At 62.1% G+C, this 19,437-nt stretch overlaps 1 protein-coding gene across 1 annotated transcript in view; it reads right to left on the bottom strand.

Moving 5' to 3' along the window:
* The window catches only part of ZNF423 (zinc finger protein 423), a 154,525-nt gene that overhangs the window by 92,476 nt on the left and 42,612 nt on the right, over nt 1-19,437 (bottom strand). Inside the window, exon 2 of the mRNA XM_008152348.3 lies at nt 5,443-8,660. Coding sequence (XP_008150570.2) covers nt 5,443-8,660 — 3,218 coding nt within the window. The remainder of the gene's footprint in view (nt 1-5,442; nt 8,661-19,437) is intronic.

Here is a 19,437-nt window from a genome sequence, read left to right as displayed (position 1 = left end):
TCACCCATCCACCCACCCATCCTCCACCCACCCACCCATCCTCCTCTTCACCCATCCACCCACCCATCCTCCACCCACCCACCCATCCTCTTCTTCACCCATCCACCCACCCATCCTCCACCCACCCACCCATCCTCCTCTTCACCCCTTCACCCACCCATCCTCTACCCACCCACCCACCCATCCTCCACCCACCCATCCACCCACCCATCCTCCTCTTCACCCATCCACCTACCCATCCTCCACCCACCCATCCTCCTCTTCACCCATCCACCCACCCATCCTCCACCCACCCACCCACCCATCCTCCACTCACCCATCCTCCTCTTCACCCATTCACCCACCCATCCTCTACCCACCCACCCACCCATCCTCCACCCACCCCTCCACCCACCCATCCTCCTCTTCACCCATCCACCCACCCATCCTCCACCCACCCATCCTCCTCTTCACCCATCCACCCACCCATCCTCCACTCACCCATCCTCCTCTTCACCCATTCACCCACCCATCCTCCTCTTCACCCATTCACCCACCCATCCTCCTCTTCACCCATTCACCCACCCATCCTCCACCCACCCACCCATCCTCCACCTACCCACCCATCCTTCTCTTCACCTATTCATCTACCCATCTGTCCACCTACCTACACACACACACACACACACACACACACACACACACACACCTATCTATCCAGCCAGACAGCCATCTACACAGGCTTGGACATGCACATGCAACACACATATGTACACCCCATGCTCTCCTCACCCAAACTCACCAGTGACACACAAGCCCCTCTTGAACACACCCCCACACCCCACACAACAACCAGCTCCCCACATCACAGGTGCATAGCCGCAACACCCCCCAAGGAGTGAAGACCCCAAGTTCACACTGGCTGACATCCAGTCTTGTCCCTAACACAGTTTCGGCATCCTCCCTGGACCCTCCGTAGCCACGCCCACCATCTCCATGTCCCGACATGCACCTGCAGCCTCTGACGCCGTGTGCACAGCCCCACCCAGGTACGCACCCCCGTGACCATTCCCGCAGACGCCTGTGCCCACATGTGCACACACACACACAGGCTCACCACACCGCACCCGCGAAGGTGCGCGTGGACCCAGCAGCCCGGCACAGAGACGGCCTGTGGCCTTGCCTGCGAGGCGGGGGCGCCCATGTCCAGAGCAGAGGGCAACGGCAGGGCTGTCGGTCCCCAGGCTGGTGGGACGAGCACGGGGAGAAGCAGGTGAGGACTCTCTCTCTCTCTCTCTCTCTCTCCCTCCCTAATTTCCCGCTGCACCCTGGGCCGCTGCCCCCTCCTCGCCCCAACACCTCCTCTCTGTCTGTCACCCTTCTCCATCCCCAAGAGACGCCCTCCCGCTCTGGAGCCTCAGCCCCGCTGGGCAACAATCACACACAGAACCTGGCATTCAAAGCAGCTGCTTTCCCATCCGCCGGTTCCCAGGGAAGGGCAGGGGCCCAGGAGAAGCAACGCTGAGCCCAGGGCCTGAGGCCAGGGCTGCCTCCCCAGCCTGGCCCTGCACAGCCGCAGAGGCCCTGGCAGAAGGAGAACACCCTGGAGCCGTGGTCGGCAAACTCCTTAGTCCACAGAGCCAAGTATCAACAGCACAAGGATTGAAATTTCTTCTGAGAGCCAAATTTTTTAAACTTAAACTTCCTCTAACGCCACTTCTTCAAAATAGACTTGCCCAGGCCGTGGTATTTTGTGGAAGAGTCACACTCAAGGGGCCAAAGAGCCGCATGTGGCTCAAGAGCCTCGGTTTGCAGACCACTGCCCTAGAGGATGCGGACACGGGGTCAGGAGGGCAGGAGAGGGGAAGGACACAGAGCTGCTGAGCTTCCGGGATGTGACCACAGCTCATGAGCACCTACTGTGTGCAGGTACTGTTTACTCGGAACGCTCACCACCTACTGTGTGCAGGCACTGTTTACTCGGAATGCTCACCATCGCTCACCACCTACTGTGTGCAGGCACTGTTTACTCGGAACGCTCACCATCGCTCACCACCTACTGTGTGCAGGCACTGTTTACTCGGAATGCTCACCATCGCTGCAAGCTCGCTGCAGGGATGAGAAAGTGGAGTTTCAAGAGGCTCAGCCACTTGGCCACAGCCCCGTGCAGGGATTCAGGCCCGGCAGGCTCCCGCCGGAGCCTTCTGTCTGAGCTGCCGTTCGGGGCTGCCAGCCCCGGACCACCGAGGACGGCTCTGGTCCAGGTGACAGGAAGCTGGTGTGACCTGGGCGAGCCCTCTGATCTGGACGCCTATTCCCGCTCGGAGAGTGAGTGGGAAGCACCCCATAACCTGCGCGGCACCGTGGCCCGGAGTTGGGGTGATGTTGTTATTACCCATAAACAGAGGGGGAGGCGGAAACCTCAATGCTTCACGCTCCAGCCAACAGCAGCCTCGGCCCCACGGGAACCCAGTCCTCCGAGAGCTGGTTGCTATGGATACGCTCCCGAGGGTCCCAGCCTGCCAGCCCCCAAGCCCCCGGCAGCCCCCAGAGCCTGCTCCTGCCTGCGGGAGTCCTGGGGGAGGGCGGGCGGGCGGGCGGCTGGCAGACAGCTGGGCCCCTGCCCCCGGGCGTGCCCAGGCAGGGGGCCAGGCCCTGGAGACGGCGCCCTCCGCGGGGAGGTGCCGGGCTTTGTCTCGCTCCTGTCTGCACACGGCCCCTCTGCCCAGGCCTCGAGCTGGGGCCGCCAGCTCCCCTCCTCTCCCGCAGGCCTGGCCGCCGACAGGAAGGCCCGCCGGGCGCCGCCAACAAGGCCCCTCGGGTCTGACCCCGGCGCCGCCTCGCACAGCTGTGCATCCTGGGGTCCACGGCGCCCCTTTCTGAGCCTGGATCCTCTCTTTGCCAAGACAGAGGTCACAGCAAGGCTCCCAGGTTGTTGCCATGGAAACGATATAAGAACCGATACCTACCCAGTGGGGGCTTCAGGAAGCAGGACCTGAGGTGGGGTCCAGGCCTGAGACAGGGAAGGAGGCGGCTCCAGCAGCCCAGCGCCGCGGCGGGCAGCGCGAGAGACAGGGATGGGGCCGGGTGCACCCGGGAGGGGGCAGAGCAGGGCCCAGCCGGGGCATGGGGGTGACCACCCCACACCCCGCCCCCGCCGGCCTCGCCCGGCTCGTAAGGAGGTTGGGCTCAGGGTGGGTCAAGCCGGGCCGTGGCACCACCCATCACCTGGCTCACGGCCTGGGGCTCGAGGCCCACTTCCTGACTGTCCTGAGCCTCCGCCTCCTCGTGAGCTCTGGGCGCACTGAATAGGTGAAGCTCTGGGCATCCTCATCCCCATAGCCCGTGGTCGGCAAACTGCGGCTCGCCAGCCACATGTGGCTCTTTGGCCCCTTGAGTGTGGCTCTTCCACAAAATACCACGGCCTGGGCGAGTCTATTTTGAAGAAGTGGCGTTAGAAGTTTAAGTTTAAAAAATTGGGCTCTCAAAAGAAATTTCAGTCAGTGTACTGTTGATATTTGGCTCTGTGGACTAATGAGTTTGCCGACCACTGCCGTAGACGGCTGTGGTGATTACACACGGGAAAACGACAGGGACATCCGTCCGCGATGCGCTCTCCATCCTCAGCGCGAAACACAGCCCGGGAATGAGTCACAACACTCAACCCCTGACGCGGAGCAGGCCCCGCCCATCAGCGCCGAGACACACCCAGAGCGGCCGCCCGTGTCCGCTTTGGGGAAGGATGCTGCGGCTCTGACGCCATTGTTTCTATCACCCGCTGGCCTGACCGGGAGGACAGGCCAGAGCCATCAGTCACAGGTGGGGCCCAAGCCCGTGTGGCTCAGAGGACAGAGCATCAGCCTGCGGACTGAAGGGTCCCGGGTTCGATACCGGTCAAGGGCATGTACCTCGGTTGTAGGCTCGATCCCTGGTTGGGGTGCGTGCAGGAGGCAACCAATGGATGTGTCTCTCTCACATCGATGCTTCTCTCTTTCTGTCCCCCTCCCTTCCAGTCTCTAAAAACCAATGGGAAAATATCCTCAGATGAGGATTAACCAAAAAAAAAAAAGTCACAGGTGGGACCGGGAGAGATTTTAACCCAGCCCCCTGACTTCAGGCCCAGATGCTCCCAGGTCCTCCCACACTGGCCGGCCAGCACGCTGAGGCCGAGGACAGAGCCGGGCAGCAGTGACCAGGAAGGGCCACGATCAGGACCTAGCTTGGGGAGCTGGGCCAGGGACCCCCATAGTGCTTCCCACTGCACAGCCTGCCTTCACTCTCTCCAGCCTCCTCGTTCCCTCACCAGCTCTCCCCCTCAGTGTTCCCTGGCCCAGGCCCCAGTTCTGAGCCCACAGCAAACACCCCTGTCTCCCCACAGGCTCCTGTGGCAGGGACCAGCCCCTAAACCCCACCTCCCTGCCCGCGGCACCAACAGCGGCCCTCCAGGGGGAGACACCCCTGAGGTGTGTGTGGAACAAGACTACCTGAGTCCATGGGGATCCCCAGAACGTCCTGTCTGACACCCGAGGGCCCTGCCGGCTCCAGACCCGCCATCAGGTGCCCACTGGCCGCTGTCCCCAGAGCCCGTGTGGACCCTCCAGTAGCCCAGACGCCGCTGCCTCGTTGAAACCACTGGATATGGGCCTGTGACTCCCCTGGTCTGGGACCTCCCATGGCAGGGTCCATTTCTAACTCCTTGGCTGCTAGGCAACCCAAGACAAATTTGAATGGATACTCAAGACAATCCATCAGTCAATGGATCGTTATTGATAACAGTAAGCGGGACCATTTCTAGGGCATTCATGTACCAGCAACTGCACTAACTGCACTGCTGCTGCTGTGGATGGTACTGGCCGGTGGTTCGAGCCAGCACGCCTGAGCCCTGAACGCCAGGCCTGGGCCTCGATGGGGCTGTCACCTCCGTGAGTCGTCAGGACTCCTGGCTCTAAAGCTGGGGAAGCAAAGCGGCTTTCCCCTCAGGACCACCCTCCCTCCCCACCCTCCCCAGCCATCACATGGATGACAGCACTACGACTGGAGCTCTCACCGGGCCCCACACGCTTGGAGGACGGGAGCGCGCCCTGTGCGACTTATGATTGCAACATGCACTGCATCAGCCACTGCGCCGGCCCTTCCCCAGATGACATCACGGGCCGACATCACGGGCCCCACAGTTCTATCACGCCAAGACAACGACTCCCCTTCCCCACATGAGCTCTTGGCGAAGGAGGCTCAGCGAGATCAATAATGTACGCGTGTCACACAGCTGGAGGGGCCCTGGCGACACGGGGTTCCTACTAAACCCACCGCAAAACAGAGGTGCCCGCCCACCACGTGAGCGAGCTGCTCCTCGGGGCCACCGCAGAGGGCGCCCCCAGGCAGCACAGAGCTCAGCGTGGGGGCTCCTGTGGGGACCGGCCGAGCCCCAAGGCGCAGGGCGCAGGCTCCGGCGGCCACACTTACCCGGGGCACTGGTGACGTCTGGGTGCCTTTCCGGGGCCCGCTGGTCTCCGGCGTGAGGTCCCGGTGGTCCACCTGCATGTGGCTCTCCAGGTCCTCGGCGCTCTCGAACTTGACGCTGCACTCGGGGCAGCGGAGGCCGGCGCAGGGCCGGTCGGCGGGCTCGGGCGGGGCCAGGCCGCCCACCTGTCCGTTGGCGCTGCGGGCCATGCAGCCGGCGCAGAGGCCGTAGGGCAGCCCGTTGACGTCGAGCTTCACCAGGTCCTGCTTGCTGCGGAACTCCTTGAGGCACAGCGCGCACTTGTAGAGCTTGGGCAGGCCCTGGCCGTTGGGGGAGGACGCGGCCGAGCTGCCCGCCAGCTTCTGCATGTGGAAGGTGCCGTGGATCTTGAGCTCGAGCGTGGAGGTGACGGTCTGCATGCAGACCACGCAGCGGAAGCCCGTGAGCGAGTTGCGCAGGTCGGGGTGCATCTGGCAGTGCTCGATGAACTCCTCCTCGCTCTGCAGCGGCAGCTTGCAGATGCGGCAGGTGCCCGTGTCCAGGCTCTTGCTGTGGGTCACCTTGTGCTCGGTGAGCGTGAGCAGCGAGGGGAAGCGCTCGCCGCAGATGGGGCACATGTAGTGCTTGGCGGGGCCGCGGTGCGTCTGCAGGTGCTCCCGGAGCCCGTTCTCGGAGAAGAAAGTCCGCGAGCACACGTTGCACTTGTGGCTGCCCTTGATGAACTCGGCCTTCTTGCGCGAGCCGTCGTCCTCGCCGGGCCGGATGTTGTGGTCGCGCAGCCGGTGGTTCTGCAGCAGCACCTCCATGGTGTAGGCCGCCCCGCAGATGTCGCAGCCGTACATGGGCTCCGACGCGTCCACGTCGTCCTCGCTGGCCTCGTGGCTGTTGGGCGCCTCGGGGTTCTTGAGCAGCATGCCCTGCAGGTCGGCGGGCTCGGCCTTCTTGGCGGCGGCGGCCGGGGGCACCCCGTTGGCCGTGCCGTTCTCGGCGGCGGCGTCGAACACGCAGTGCTTCTCGCGCAGGTGCTTCTCCAGCAGGATGATGGCGTGGAAGGCCTTGCTGCAGAAGCGGCAGTTGTACTTCTTGCTGTGCGTGGTGATGTGGCACTGCAGCTCCACCTCGGTGCTGAAGGTCTCGCCGCAGAAGATGCACTTGTGCGCCCTGGCCGGGTTGCCCAGGTGGCTGTGCTTGACGTGCGCCTGCAGGTCGGCCTCCTTGCGGAAGTCCCAGTTGCAGGCCGTGCAGCGGTACATCTTCTTCTCGTTGCTGTGCTTCACCGCCAGGTGCACCTGGATGGACACCTTGGAGTCGAAGACCTCCTGGCACAGCGTGCAGTGGTACAGCACGAAGGTGTGCATGTCCAGCAGGTGCTTCTGCAGGTCGTCCACCGAGGAGAACTGCTTGTCGCAGCTCTCGCACACGTAGTGGGTGGACGTGGTCATGTAGTGCACCGTGAGGTGCTGCAGCAGGGACTCCTGGGAGTCGAAGTCCTCCTTGCACTGGGGGCAGGCCTGCTTCCGCAGCAGCAGCTCCAGGTGCAGCTTCAGGTGCGTCTGGAAGCTCTCGAAGTTGGAGAACTTGAGGTCGCACTGGTTGCAGGGGTACTCGCCGTTGGAGATGGCGTCGGCGCTCAGCGCGAGCCGCTGCCGCTTCGGGGAGGACACCTCCACGTCGGAGGAGACGGGGCTCTGCTCGGCCTTGGACTTCTTGCCGTGGGCCAGCGGGATGTTCTTGTGGTTCTCCTTGATGTGCTTGGTGAGCTTCAGGATGGAGCCGAAGATGGGCGAGTTGGTGCAGTAGGGGCAGGAGTAGACCTCCATGAAGGACTGCGCGGGCCGCGCCACGGGGGACTCGAGCTTGGCGCCGCCCACGCCGCAGTGGGCCTGCTGGATGTGCTCGGTGAGGGAGGACTCGGTCAGGAAGCCCATGGAGCACTGGTTGCAGAAGAAGGCGTTGCTGCCGTCGGGCGGGTTGGCGCCGGGGCCGCCGTGGGAGACGCGGATGTGCTCCTGCAGGCTGTTGATGTCGGCGAGCATCTCGGGGCAGTAGTTGCAGTGGAAGGCGGACAGGCCGCCGAAGGGCAGCGCGGGGGAGGCGTGGTTCTTGTGCAGCTTGAGCACGTGCTCGTTGAGGGTGTAGAGCGTGGGCACGGCGTCCAGGCAGATCTGGCACGTGTGGCTCTGCTGCGGCTTGTCGGCGTGCATGGTCTTCAGGTGGATCTCCAGCACGGCCAGGCTGGGGAAGTCCCGCTTGGAGCAGTAGGGGCAGCTGTACGCCACCTTGGACCAGCCCTGCCCGTCCTCCCGCATCTTCTTGGGGCCCCGCAGCGGCTTCAGGGTGGAGTCCGGGGTGGAGCCGCGCTCCACCGAGGCGCTGGAGTCGGGCGTGGCGCTGCTCATGGAGGCCACGCTGCCCAGCACGGGGTCGGGGCTGGCGCTGTGGTTGCTGGAGTCGGGCTGCCGGTGGCTGTCCAGGTGGCAGTAGACGCCCTCCACGGAGGAGAACTGCTCGGGGCACATGGGGCACTTGTGCTTCTGGTGGGCGTGGGCCTGGTGGATGTGGGCGAGCAGCGCGCTCTCGTCGCCGAAGGCCTCGGGGCAGTGGATGCACTGCAGGTCGGCCTTCTCGGAGAGCTGCGGGTGCCGCGTGAGCACGTGCTTCTCCAGCGCCTCCGTCTGGCTGAAGGTGTCCTCGCAGTAGTCGCACATGAAGTCGTCCTTGCGGGCCTCCTTCTCGCACTTGGCCAGGTGCTCCTTGTTCTTCTTGTGCGCCTGCATGTGGCTCTGCAGCGAGCTGGTGGACGAGAAGCCGCGCTTGCACACGGAGCACTTGAAGGGCTTGCTGGAGCTGTGCGTCTTCAGGTGGATCTTGAGGTGGTCGCTGCGGGAGAAGGCGGCCTCGCACTCGTGGCAGTGGTACTTCTTGTCGCCCGTGTGCAGCTTGATGTGGCGGTCGCGGCTGCGCTTGTGCTTGAAGAGGCGGCTGCAGTAGGTGCACTTGAACGGCAGCTTGTCGCTGTGGATCTGCTCGTGCCGCTTCAGGTAGCTCAGGCGGATGAAGGACTTGTCGCAGAACTGGCACGGGTACGGCAGGCCCGTGCCCCCTTCCTCCTCGCCCAGGCCCAGGTCGCAGCCATCCCCGATCATCTGCGTGGGTGACGCCACATCCTTGCTGGAGGGCGACGAGGCCACCCAGGAGAGCTGCGGGTCGTCGTCAGCATCTGCGGGGCGGGGGAGGCGGAGAGCGGATTAGAGGCGATTCCCAGGGCGGCCGCGAGACAAGGACAGAGACAGCGTCTCCACGGCGAGGCTGAGGCTTGCAGCTGGCCGGCCGGGGGGGATGGGGGGCGGGAAGGCAGTGGCCCCGGGGGCCCTCCAGCCTGCAGAGGGGGTGGCCGGGGGCCGGCGGCAGGAAACGGAGGGGCCGTGCCCTTCCCCTCGGCGACACCTGCCTGGGCCTCGATGGACAAGGTGTCCCCGCGGGAAGGGCGGGCTTGGCCCCTTCCCTGAGGGGGTGCAGGGGCTGCTGGGACAGAGCCACCGGACATGAGACAAGTTCCCGCGCCGGATGGAGATCTGGGGTCCCCTCCCTTCCCACCCCCTGCCCCGGCGGGCAGCCCTCTGGCTGGTCCGGGGGCATGGGCACCGCTTCGCAAGGAAACACACGCGTGCTCACGAATTGGGCTGCGCCACGTCGTTGGGGATGGGGGGCCCCCGAGGAAGCCGGACGGCTCCACCCGGTGGCAGACACACACGAGGCGGGAAGCCACAGGCACGTGGCATCGGACACCAGGGCACACGCGGGAGCGGGCGGAGGCCACGGAGCATGGTCTGTGTTTCCAGCCCAAACCATGCTAAGGGGCTCTTTTCTTTGCTTCCCTCCACCCCACGCTCACCCAAGGCCACCCAAGGCCGGGGAGGGGGTGCCTGATGGGACTGAGTGGAGGAGGGGCCAGGACCCAGGTGGTCACGGAGCTCAGAGCCTGTGGGCCCCTCCATCCACTGGGGGGCGGGGCTCTCCTCACACAGACGCCCCGTGAGGCCCCCCTCCCCGGGGCCGGAGCCACCCCCACCTCCTCCCCGGCCTTTGCTGGCCCCCCCAGCCTCAGAGGACAGGAAACAAACAGGGACTGGCTGTTTCTGGGAGAACAAAGGCGCACGGACGCAGCACCTGGAGCCGCGGAGGGTCCCCGAGCACGGCAAGCCCAGGGCTGGGCGAGAGGGTGTGCCAGGCTCAAGGGGCGGCGGTGGATTTAAAACTTAATAACGAGTGAAACCGACCGCAGGCTGCTCTGCGCAGGGGAGAGGCAGACAGGGGCTCAGATTCGGCCGCACTGGCCTTGCTCGGTAACTGGGACATCCAGCACGGCCCGCCCCGGCCCCGCCAGCCCGGCTCAGCCTTGGACGCAGCCGGAGGGTCTGAGCTGCAGGGGGGCGGGGGCAGGGGGCCACATCCCGGCCCAGGCAGACACAGCATGCACACGCACACAGCTCACGCAGCACCCCACAACTCACAGAGACTTAAACCCAAACACACACTCACCTACACAGCCACACCTACCTTCACACATCACATACGATCACATACTCTGCCACACATGCACATCCACTCATGCACTATCGCTCGTACAAACACACATGCACACGCACTCACATACTCACGCACACTCCCTGCAGACACACTGTCACCGCCATCGCACTCATACTCACAGGGACACCGGGCCCTCTCAGCTCCCTGTGCTGTCCCAGGCCAACCCCGACCTCGAGAGATGGCAGGGCCCCTCAGGGCTGCCTCTGAGCCTGCTCCTAGGCCGCACCCCCACCCTGGTGCCCCCCGCACCCCTGACCGTGTGAAGGGCTGCCCGATGCCAGCAGGCACGACTGCCAAAGCTCCCGGCCCCGAGCCCCGCATCCCCGGCAGCCGCCCCACCTCTGGAGCCCAGCCACCCCGCCCGGCACAGGCACCGCCCCGCACGCCCTCCCAGCGTGAGCACCTGCTCCCTTGGGGTCTCACGTTACGGGGCGCTTCGGACGGCAAGGACGCAGGCGCCATCAGCACCTCGGATTAGAAATACCCGCCCTCCCTGGTAACTCCCAGCCCTGCTCGCTAGGCTCCAGGCGCAGACAAAGGGGCCACGGGAGAAGGTGGCTGGAGCGGGGGGGCCGCGGGGGACCTGCAGGGCCCCGCCCCCACGCCCGCCTTTACTATTTCGATGTCTGAGCTCAGGCTCACGCAGGCTGCCCTGGAGCGTGTCCTGCGACCACCAACGCGGGGAACCAGGGCCCCTCCCACTGCACAGATGAGGAGCCGGTGCCTCAGTTTCCCCAGGAGATGACCGCACCAGGACGCGGGTCTGAGTGAGCTTCCGCGGTCAGCTGGAGAAGAGCTGCCGGCGCAGGTGAGAAGGGAGGGGCCCCGCTCAGGCTCCAGCGCAGGCCCGGTCTGGACCTCCTGGGGGCCTCAGTGGCGGGAGGACGGGGCTGGCCCGCCGTCCGCATTCCGGGGAGGACCCCCCCCCCCCCGAGGCCGGTGAGGCCCAGGATGGTCACCTGCTCCCGAACCTCGTGCCACCTGCCCTGAGACCCGTGTTTGTTCGCCCGCCCGGGCACACTGTCCGCATCTGAGGAAGGAGAGCCGCTGTGAGGAGCGGAGGGGAATGGACTGCGGGAAGGCGCCGATCTCCGTTACGGGACCGTCCTGAGGAGGCGCAGGGCTCCAGAGAGTGGATGAGCGCTGGGCCGAGGCGGGGGGGAGGGGGAAGGGGGGGCCAGGAGACGAGTACCACGGGCGCCAGGCAACCTGCCGAGGTCGGGGGATCGCTCCGACCCTGGACTGGCGGGGGCGCACGGCTCTGTCAATGCACCACGGCTCGGAGCTGCTCGCCCGGCACACGTGAACGTCAGGGTTTGCAGAGGGTCCGTCACTGGAGCTGCTGAAGAGAAAGCACTGCTTGCCAGTGAGAAGAAAGAGCACCGGCCCTGGCTCAGGAGGTTGGGTGTGGTCCCGGCGCCAAAAGGTCCCTGGTTCGAGGCCCGGTCAGGGCACAGGCCCGGTCAGGGCACAGGCCCAGGTTGTGTGCTCGACCCCAGTAGGGGGCGAGCGAGAGGCCGCGGATGGATGATGCTTCTCTCTCCCGCCCTCTCCCTTCCTCTCTCTAAAAATCAGTAAAAATATTTACAATAAAAAGAAGAGCGAGTGCTAATCAGCACCACCAGTGGTAACGTCAGCCGCCATGTTTATGGGGCACATTTCACGGGCAGTCCCGCTCGGCCAGCCACCTGCTTCTTTCCCGTGAGGTGGGGTCCAGCCCTGGGGACACGGATGTTTGCCTGGCGGCTAAGAGGACACGTGGACTTAGACTCCCAGCTCCACCAAGTTAATTAGCCTCCGCCGGGTGTGTTTTTTTTTTTATTATTAATATATATTTTTATTGTTGAGAGTATTACAGATGTCTCCTATTTCTCTCCCTCTCCCCCCCTCCTCCCAGTCCCTGCCCACCACCATCCCCCCCACACACTTCCCAGGTCTTCACCACCCTATTGTCCACGGGCTGTGCATGTAAGTGTGTAAGTTCTTTGGTTTATCTCTTCTTGTCCCCCCACCCCCACATCGAGGTATGTCAGTCTGTCCCATGCCTCCCTGCTTTGGGTCAGTTCATTTTGGTCATTCGAGTCCACAAATAAGTGAGATCATGTGATGTCTGTCTTTCTCAGATGGGCTTATTTCACTGAGCATACTATTTTCCAGGTCCATCCATGCTGTCCCCAAAGGTAAGAGGTCCCTCTTTTGACAGCTGCATAGTATTCCATTGTGTAGAGGCCCCACGGCTTTTTTATCCACTCATCGCCCGATGGCACTTGGGCTGCTTCCAAACCTTCGCTGCTGTAAATAACGCTGCTGTGAACAGAGGGTGCATCTGTTCTTTCCGATCGGTGTTTTGAGGTGTTTTTGTTTGTGTGTGTGTATTTTTTTGTTAATCCTCACCTGAGGCTATTTTTCCATTGATTCTTAGGGAGAGTGGGAGAGGGAAAGACAGGGAGAAACATCGACGTGAGAGAAACACACCGATTGGTTGCCTCCTGCACGAGCCCTGACCAGGGCCCAGGCCAGGGAGGAGCCTCAACCAAGGTACGTGTCCTTCTCCAGAATCGAACCCGGGACCCTTCCATCCGCAGGCTGACGCTCTATCCACTGAGCCAAACCGGCTAGGGCAGAGTTTTGAGGGCTTTAGGATGTATTCCCAGAAGTGGGATCGCTGGGTCAAACGGAAGTTCCATTTTTAATTTTTTGAGGAAACTCCATAGCGTTTTCCATAGTTGCCTGCACCAGTCTGCATTCCCACCAGCCATGAACTAGTGTTCACTTTTCTCCACATCCTCGCCAGCACTTGTTGTTTGTTAGACGAAGAGACCTGCCTCGGTTTCCTCATCTGTAAAATGGGGATAAGAACAGTCCCACCTATACCGTTGCTAAGCAGATGAAATAAGTGAATATTTATAAAGAGTTCTATGCGAGAAATGCTCTCTCTTGTATAAATATAGTCACTGGCTCCTGGCTCCTGCTCAACCTGAGGCCACAGGGCAGACAGAGGGGAAGACAGAGGCCACCGCTGTGATGGCTCCCCGGGGCATGAGTCAGGGAGGGTCTGGGTCTGAGTAACTATCAGGAGGGTCTTACGTTAAGGACCAAGAGTTACCCTGCGGAAGATGGTTTTTATTTACTTTTTAAAATATATTTTTCTTGATTTCTGAGAGGAAAGGGGAGGGAAAGAGAGAGATAGAAACATCAATGATGAGAGAGAATCATGGATCGGCTGCCTCCTGCACGCCCCCCACTGGGGATGGAGCCCGCAACCCGGGCATGTGCGCTGACCGGGAATGGAACCGTGACCTCCTGGTTCAAGGTTGATGCTCAACCACTGAGCCCCACCAGCCGGGCCAAAAGGTGGTTTTCAAAGCAAAGGCTACTGGCCCTGCACCATGGCCCCAGGGCCCCTGCACTTACCACCCCAGGGTGTCAGAGAGGAACGCAACTGTCCAGGGCACCCAGCCCACCCCCTCATTGTACAGATGGAGAAATTGAGGCACCAGCGCTTTGCAAGGGCTTGGACTTGGGTCTCCAGGCTCCTGGTGGAGTGGGTCGGAGACCCTCCGACTCCCCTGACCCCTCCCCCAAGAGGGCACTGCCATCCCAGAGGGCCGCTGGGCCCACAGGACAAGGAGGAGGCGCCCGCCGTTCCCCGGGAGCTCACAGCCCGCCCGGCTGTTCCTTCACTACACACTCACTCAGCACTGGCATTGAGAACGCAACTGAGCTTGACTTTCATTGCAGAAATTAAACAGACTAGGGGGGAAATAAAGCCCCCCCAATCTTCCCCGCTGAGAGACTCCCCAAAGATGGGGCGCTTGTAGTTAGTGGAGGGGCTCCAAAGGGCCCCCCATCGGCGCCTGGCCTGGCCTCCCTCGCACCCCAACATCGCCCTGCCGCCTCCCACCTCCTCGAGGGAGGAGGGAGATGCCCCTGAAGTCATCTCGGAGCTTTCTGGAAACAGCCCCGCCAAGGCCCGGAGCGAAGGGCTCGGCGCCCGGAGGGAGAGCCACATGCTTTCGGGGTTGAATCACTGTTTTTCTGGGCTCCCTTCGGAGACCGGCGGAGCCCACATTCGGCCGCGTGCGTGGACCCGGGACCAGCAACAGCTGCGTGCTAATTGCATGTAGCGTGCAGCAAACCTCCCTTTCATCGCAGGCTGCAAATCTGTTACATCTGTCTCTCCTTTGTTTCTTCCACGAGATACAAGCTTGTTCCTACATTCTTCTCACCTGTAGCGGTGATTAAAATTCATTACCAATGAAAGGAGCGAACAGACAAACAAGTTCCTCTGTGTACCGTTCTACACTCCAATTAGAAACAGCTGTTTGCTAATTCATGCAGCGCTGCTTGGTCGTGCTCTGTGAGTCAATAAAAACTCACCCCATTGCTGCGGAAACTGGGGGAGAGTCCACGGAGTTCACTTGGCGTTGGCGTCTCCAGGCGGGACTGCGGCGGCAACCCCTCCGACCGCCGCCGGGGGGCCTTGGTTGGCACTCCAGAGACATCCATCATGGCCCTACGGGGAACCCCAAATTCGGAGTGCCTGGCGCCTCTCCCCCAGACACAGGCCCAGAAGGAACCCCGAAATGGTCTCCTCGTCTCCTCCCCTGTCCCAGAACCGCCATCACCACCACCCAAATAAAAAAAAATTAAAAAATAAACTCTGATTAAACGCAAACCACACACATCCTCCAGCTGCCAGAGGGAACAGCAAAATTAAAAGTTTAATTGGTACCCGGAACAACTTAAAACTATTAAGCATAGGTGAGGCTTTTCTGTCCTAGTCAGAAAACAATCCTTTGGTTGGGAGTAAGCTTGTCTGGGCAGCATTCTTCCGCTCGCTGAGTTTCAGCTGCCAGTCTTCGAAGCTTCTAAGAGGTGTTCAGGCGTCTCCTCGGCCACGTGAGGGAAAAGGCACGCAGCGTCCACAGCGCGCCCCACCCGAGGCTTGATGGGGAGTGGATGTTCCTGCTCCTTGATGGGGAGGGAGGTGAGCAACGCTCCTGGGAGCCTGTCCCGCCACTGCGGCATCGACCAAACCCGCTCCGTCCTGGCTGACACGCCTCCGAAACACCGCCTCCAGGAAGTCCTCTTTGATTCCCCCGGCCATTCCTTCTCGACCCCTCGGCCCCACCTTTGGGCTGGCCATGTCTCGCCCTGAACCATGGGTCTTGGTACTGCTGCTTATTTTCGAGTCCGTGGGGAAGCCCTGAGTCCCGTGCTGGGATCTTTCCGGGCTGGGACACAAGGACACGGAGCCCCGTTTTCAACTTCAGACTGGCAGCCCCTCCCAGCAGCCGCCCGCCGCAGCGCCCTCGGCGTGTGCAGACACAGTGCCAAGCTGGTCACAGACTCAGCCTCGTTCAGGCCTCACCTCCACCCTGCGCTGGGGCACCATCCTTTGCCCCATGTACAGACTCGGAGAGGGCACGGGCCGCGTCCCACAGCAGTTTGTGGAGCGAGTCCGGAATGATCCCATAATTCTCCCAAAAAGCCACCAAAGCCGCCCACTGTTCTCAGGGAGCCTGCCTCACCCGGCCCAGCCTCTGAGCCCTTGCTCCAGCCACGGTGACCCCCAATGATGCCCCTTCACGGCCACTGCCCACCCAGACCCTGCCTGGTCCTCGGGCCCCGCTAACCACCCACTGTGCAGATGGGGATACTGAGGCCCTTCAGGCTCAAGGAAGGGACCGGCCCAAGGCAGAGCCAAGAGGATCTGGCTGCCTGGCTCAGGGAAAATGTCAGTAGGGTTGGGTTTTTGGGGACCCCCCCCCTCTCTCTCACACACACACACACACACACACACACACACACACACACCCAGGAGGATGAGAAGACTGGCAGGGCGCAGACGTGCAAACTGAGAGAGACGACCGAGGGAGCATCATCGGTCGCCCAGGCCCCTGCACACACGGGTCACCCTTCAGGTGTGAGGACGTCCTCCCCCCGGGCATCTGCGAAGGGGAAACACTGCCCCCACCCCAGCCCGGACGAGCAGAGTCCCTGAGGGGGGAGCCAGGCCTGCAGCTGCCCCTGTCCCTGGCAGGGCTGGTTACCAGCTGCTCCAGCGCCGGCACATAGTAGGTCCTCAGCATTTGCTGACTGGGCCACGAGCGAATGAATGAATGAGTGTTTCAGCCAGGCCCCCAGCCAGAGCCGCGCAGGGCAAGGACCCAGCTGCCTGCTGCTCACCCCCTCAGCCAGCCCACATCTGAGCAGCTCTGCACCTGTCCCTGCGCGCGGCCTTCCAAGGGTGACACAAGGGTTTCCCCACAGGGACTCGCCTGGAGACCATGCCGAGGGGCCCCTCATGTCAGGATCCCTGGGAGCCCCCACAGGTGCTGGGAGGGAACTATCTGTGTGACAAGTCGATAAATTAATGGATGGATGAACAGGTGCACGTCAGGTCCTGGCCCAGAGGAAACACCTGGCAACTAGGGAATGAAGGCATGAAGGATGGGATGGCTGGGCGTATGGATGGCTGGGCGTACGGATGGATGAACGGACAGATGGATGGCTGGACAGATGGATGGCTGGACGGATGGATGGACGGACGGACGGATGGATGGATGGATGGATGGATGGATGGATGGATGGATGACTGGATGGATGGATGGATGGATGGATGGATGGATGGATGGATGGATGGATGGACGGACGACTGGATGGATGGATGGATGGATGGATGGATGGATGGATGGATGGATGGACAGATGGATGGATGGATGGCTGGATGGCTGGCTGGATGGATGGATGGATGGACGGACAGATGGATGAATGGATGGGTGGATGGACGGATGGATGGATGGATGGATGGATGGATGGATGGATGGATGGATGGATGGATGGACGGGTGGACGGGTGGACAGACAGATGGATGGATGGATAGATGGATGGACAGACGGATGGATGGGTGGATGAACAAATGGATGGCTGGATGGATGGATGGATGGATAGATGGACAGATGGATGGACGGATGGATGGATGGATGGATGGATGGATGGATGGATGGATGGATGGATGGACGAATGGATGGTTGGATGGATGGATAGATGGACAGATGGATGGACTGATGGATGGATGGATGGATGGATGGATGGATGGATGGATGAATGGATGGGTGGACAGACGGATGGATGGATGGATAGATGGATGGACAGACAGATGGATGGGTGGATGGACGAATGAATGGCTGGATAGATTTCTAACTATGGTTTGAATGAATAACTGGATGGACAGACGGACAGACGGACGGACGGATGGATGGATGGATGGCTGGCTGGAAGGATGAATGAATGAATGGTCGGACAGACGGATGGACGGACGAATGGATGGATGGTGGACGGATGGAGGATGGACGGACGGATGGATGGATGGTGGACGGATGGATGGATGAAATGAAAAGCTAGACCGAAAGAGGTGCTAGGGGCCCCTCCGGCGGGTGGGTCTCCAGCTGGAATCGAGGAGTTAATGAGCTTGACCACTGGCCTGACCGCCTGGGCCCAGAGCGGCCGCCTTCTGCAGAGCCCGTCCAGTGTCGCCGAGGCCCCTGGGGGCCGCACATTGAGGCAGGATGCAATTAGTGCAGGCCCAGGGTGAGCGCGTTGGTCATTCTTCCTCTTGAAAGAACATCATGGGCCAAGGGGAAAGCAAGGGCGTGGGGGGCAGAGGGCAGGGGTGGAGGCCTGAGTCCCCAGAGTAATTCATTAGAACAAGGAGACACTGGGGGGTGTAGGGGCAGAGAGGCAGTGATGGAGGCCTGAACCCCCAGAGGAATGCATTAGAACGAGAGACACTGGGGGGGTGGGGGGGCAGAGGGCAGGGATGGAGGCCTGAACCCCCGGAGGAGTGCATTAGAATGAGGAGACACTGGGGGCGGGGGGAGGCGGTGGCTTTTATTTATTCAGACCAGCGCACAACAAACATGCAGATCTAATCCTACCCAATAATAGACAAATATGCAAATTGACCGTACCTTCGCTATGCCCGCGATTGGCCAGGAGGCGCGGGGGGGCGGGACTCGGGGTGGCCGGGGTGGCCGATTGGGCCGGCGGGACGCTGAGCTCGCGTCGCCAGCGGCGGCTCGAGCTCAGTGTCTGCGCCATGGCTGTGCTGCGGCACAGAAGGGGCCTCTGGGGCAGCGAGCTCACCACCCACAGACCCACCGCAGACCACCCAGCTCCCCCGAGATCGAAAGCAAAAGTGTGGGAGCTGGGTGCCTGTCCGCTCAGCCCCGCCGGAGGCTTCTGAAAGGCCTGGTGCACCAGCGGACAGGCACCCAGCTCCCCCGCTAAATGTGCATGATTCAATCATGCACTGGGCCTCTAGTAAGATAATAAACTGAGACTCCACACTCTTAAAGGGACAGGCTCAGCTCTGTGATTTGAGGTGGGGGGGGTACATTTTTATTTGTGGAAGGAGTCATCCCTCAAGCGGTTGGGTGAGGGTGTGTGTGTGTGCATGTGTGTGTAAGCGTGCCCACATCCATGCATGTGCATGTGTGTCTTCCCCACCAGGCATCTCCAACACTCACCTCCCACCTCATTACCCAACGAACAAGTGCGCCTCCACAAGAAATAAGCCCAGTGGCCCCTGAGTGTCTCTGGGTGGAAGGGGGCCGGCCAAGCACACGTGTGTCGCCCCTTCCTGTGCCCCTGCCCTGGGCTCCCCTTCCCTCCCCGACGAGGTGAGCACTCCCTGCTCACCTCGGGAAGCTCCTGTCATTCCTTCCTTCCTTCGTTCATTCGTTCCTTCTCCAAACCCGTACTGAGCGCTAGTCCAGCCAGCCCTCCGGGTGCCGGCCCGCCGCGGAGCCTGCCTCCCAGGGGTCAGAATCGCATCCGGGAAGCCCCGGAGCCAGAGACGGCTGGGTGCGCGTCCCAGCTCCCCCGGGCCAGCTGTGTGGCCGGGTCTGTGACTGGGCCTCGCTCAGCCTCACGCAGGGACGCCCGGGCAGAGGATGCGGCCTCCGCTGGTGCGGTGAGGATTAAACCGGATAATCCAGGTTAAGCACTTTGGCCCAGCGCCGGGCGCACGGGAGACCCTCCGTGAACGTATCACCACGTGTCGTTTCCAGATCAGTGGCAGCAAGAGGCGGTGCTGGGAGCCCCTGGGTCACCGCGGGCTACCCGCTCTTGCCGAGCCGCGCCTCCCCGCTTGCCACGCCCTCACACCACCATCCCCGGTGGAGCAGGGGGTAGTGACGTCGGTGACAGAGGGAGCCGAGCCCGCTGTCTTCCCACGGAGCCCAAACACAGAAGAGCCGGCGAGGGGCCCCAAACCCCCTCGGTCCTCACATCCCCTCTGTCACGAGGCTTGGACCCTCCCAGTGATGGGGCACTCACTCCCTATGAGCTTCCTCAGCGGGACGAAGTGATGTCACCGTGAGCCCTCGGGGGCACCTGCC

This window comes from Eptesicus fuscus, chromosome 21, assembly GCF_027574615.1.
Source record: "Eptesicus fuscus isolate TK198812 chromosome 21, DD_ASM_mEF_20220401, whole genome shotgun sequence".
In the NCBI taxonomy this organism is placed as follows: domain Eukaryota; kingdom Metazoa; phylum Chordata; class Mammalia; order Chiroptera; family Vespertilionidae; genus Eptesicus; species Eptesicus fuscus.
Note: the sequence above shows the minus strand (reverse complement) of the source record. Positions and strands in the feature narration are given on the sequence as shown.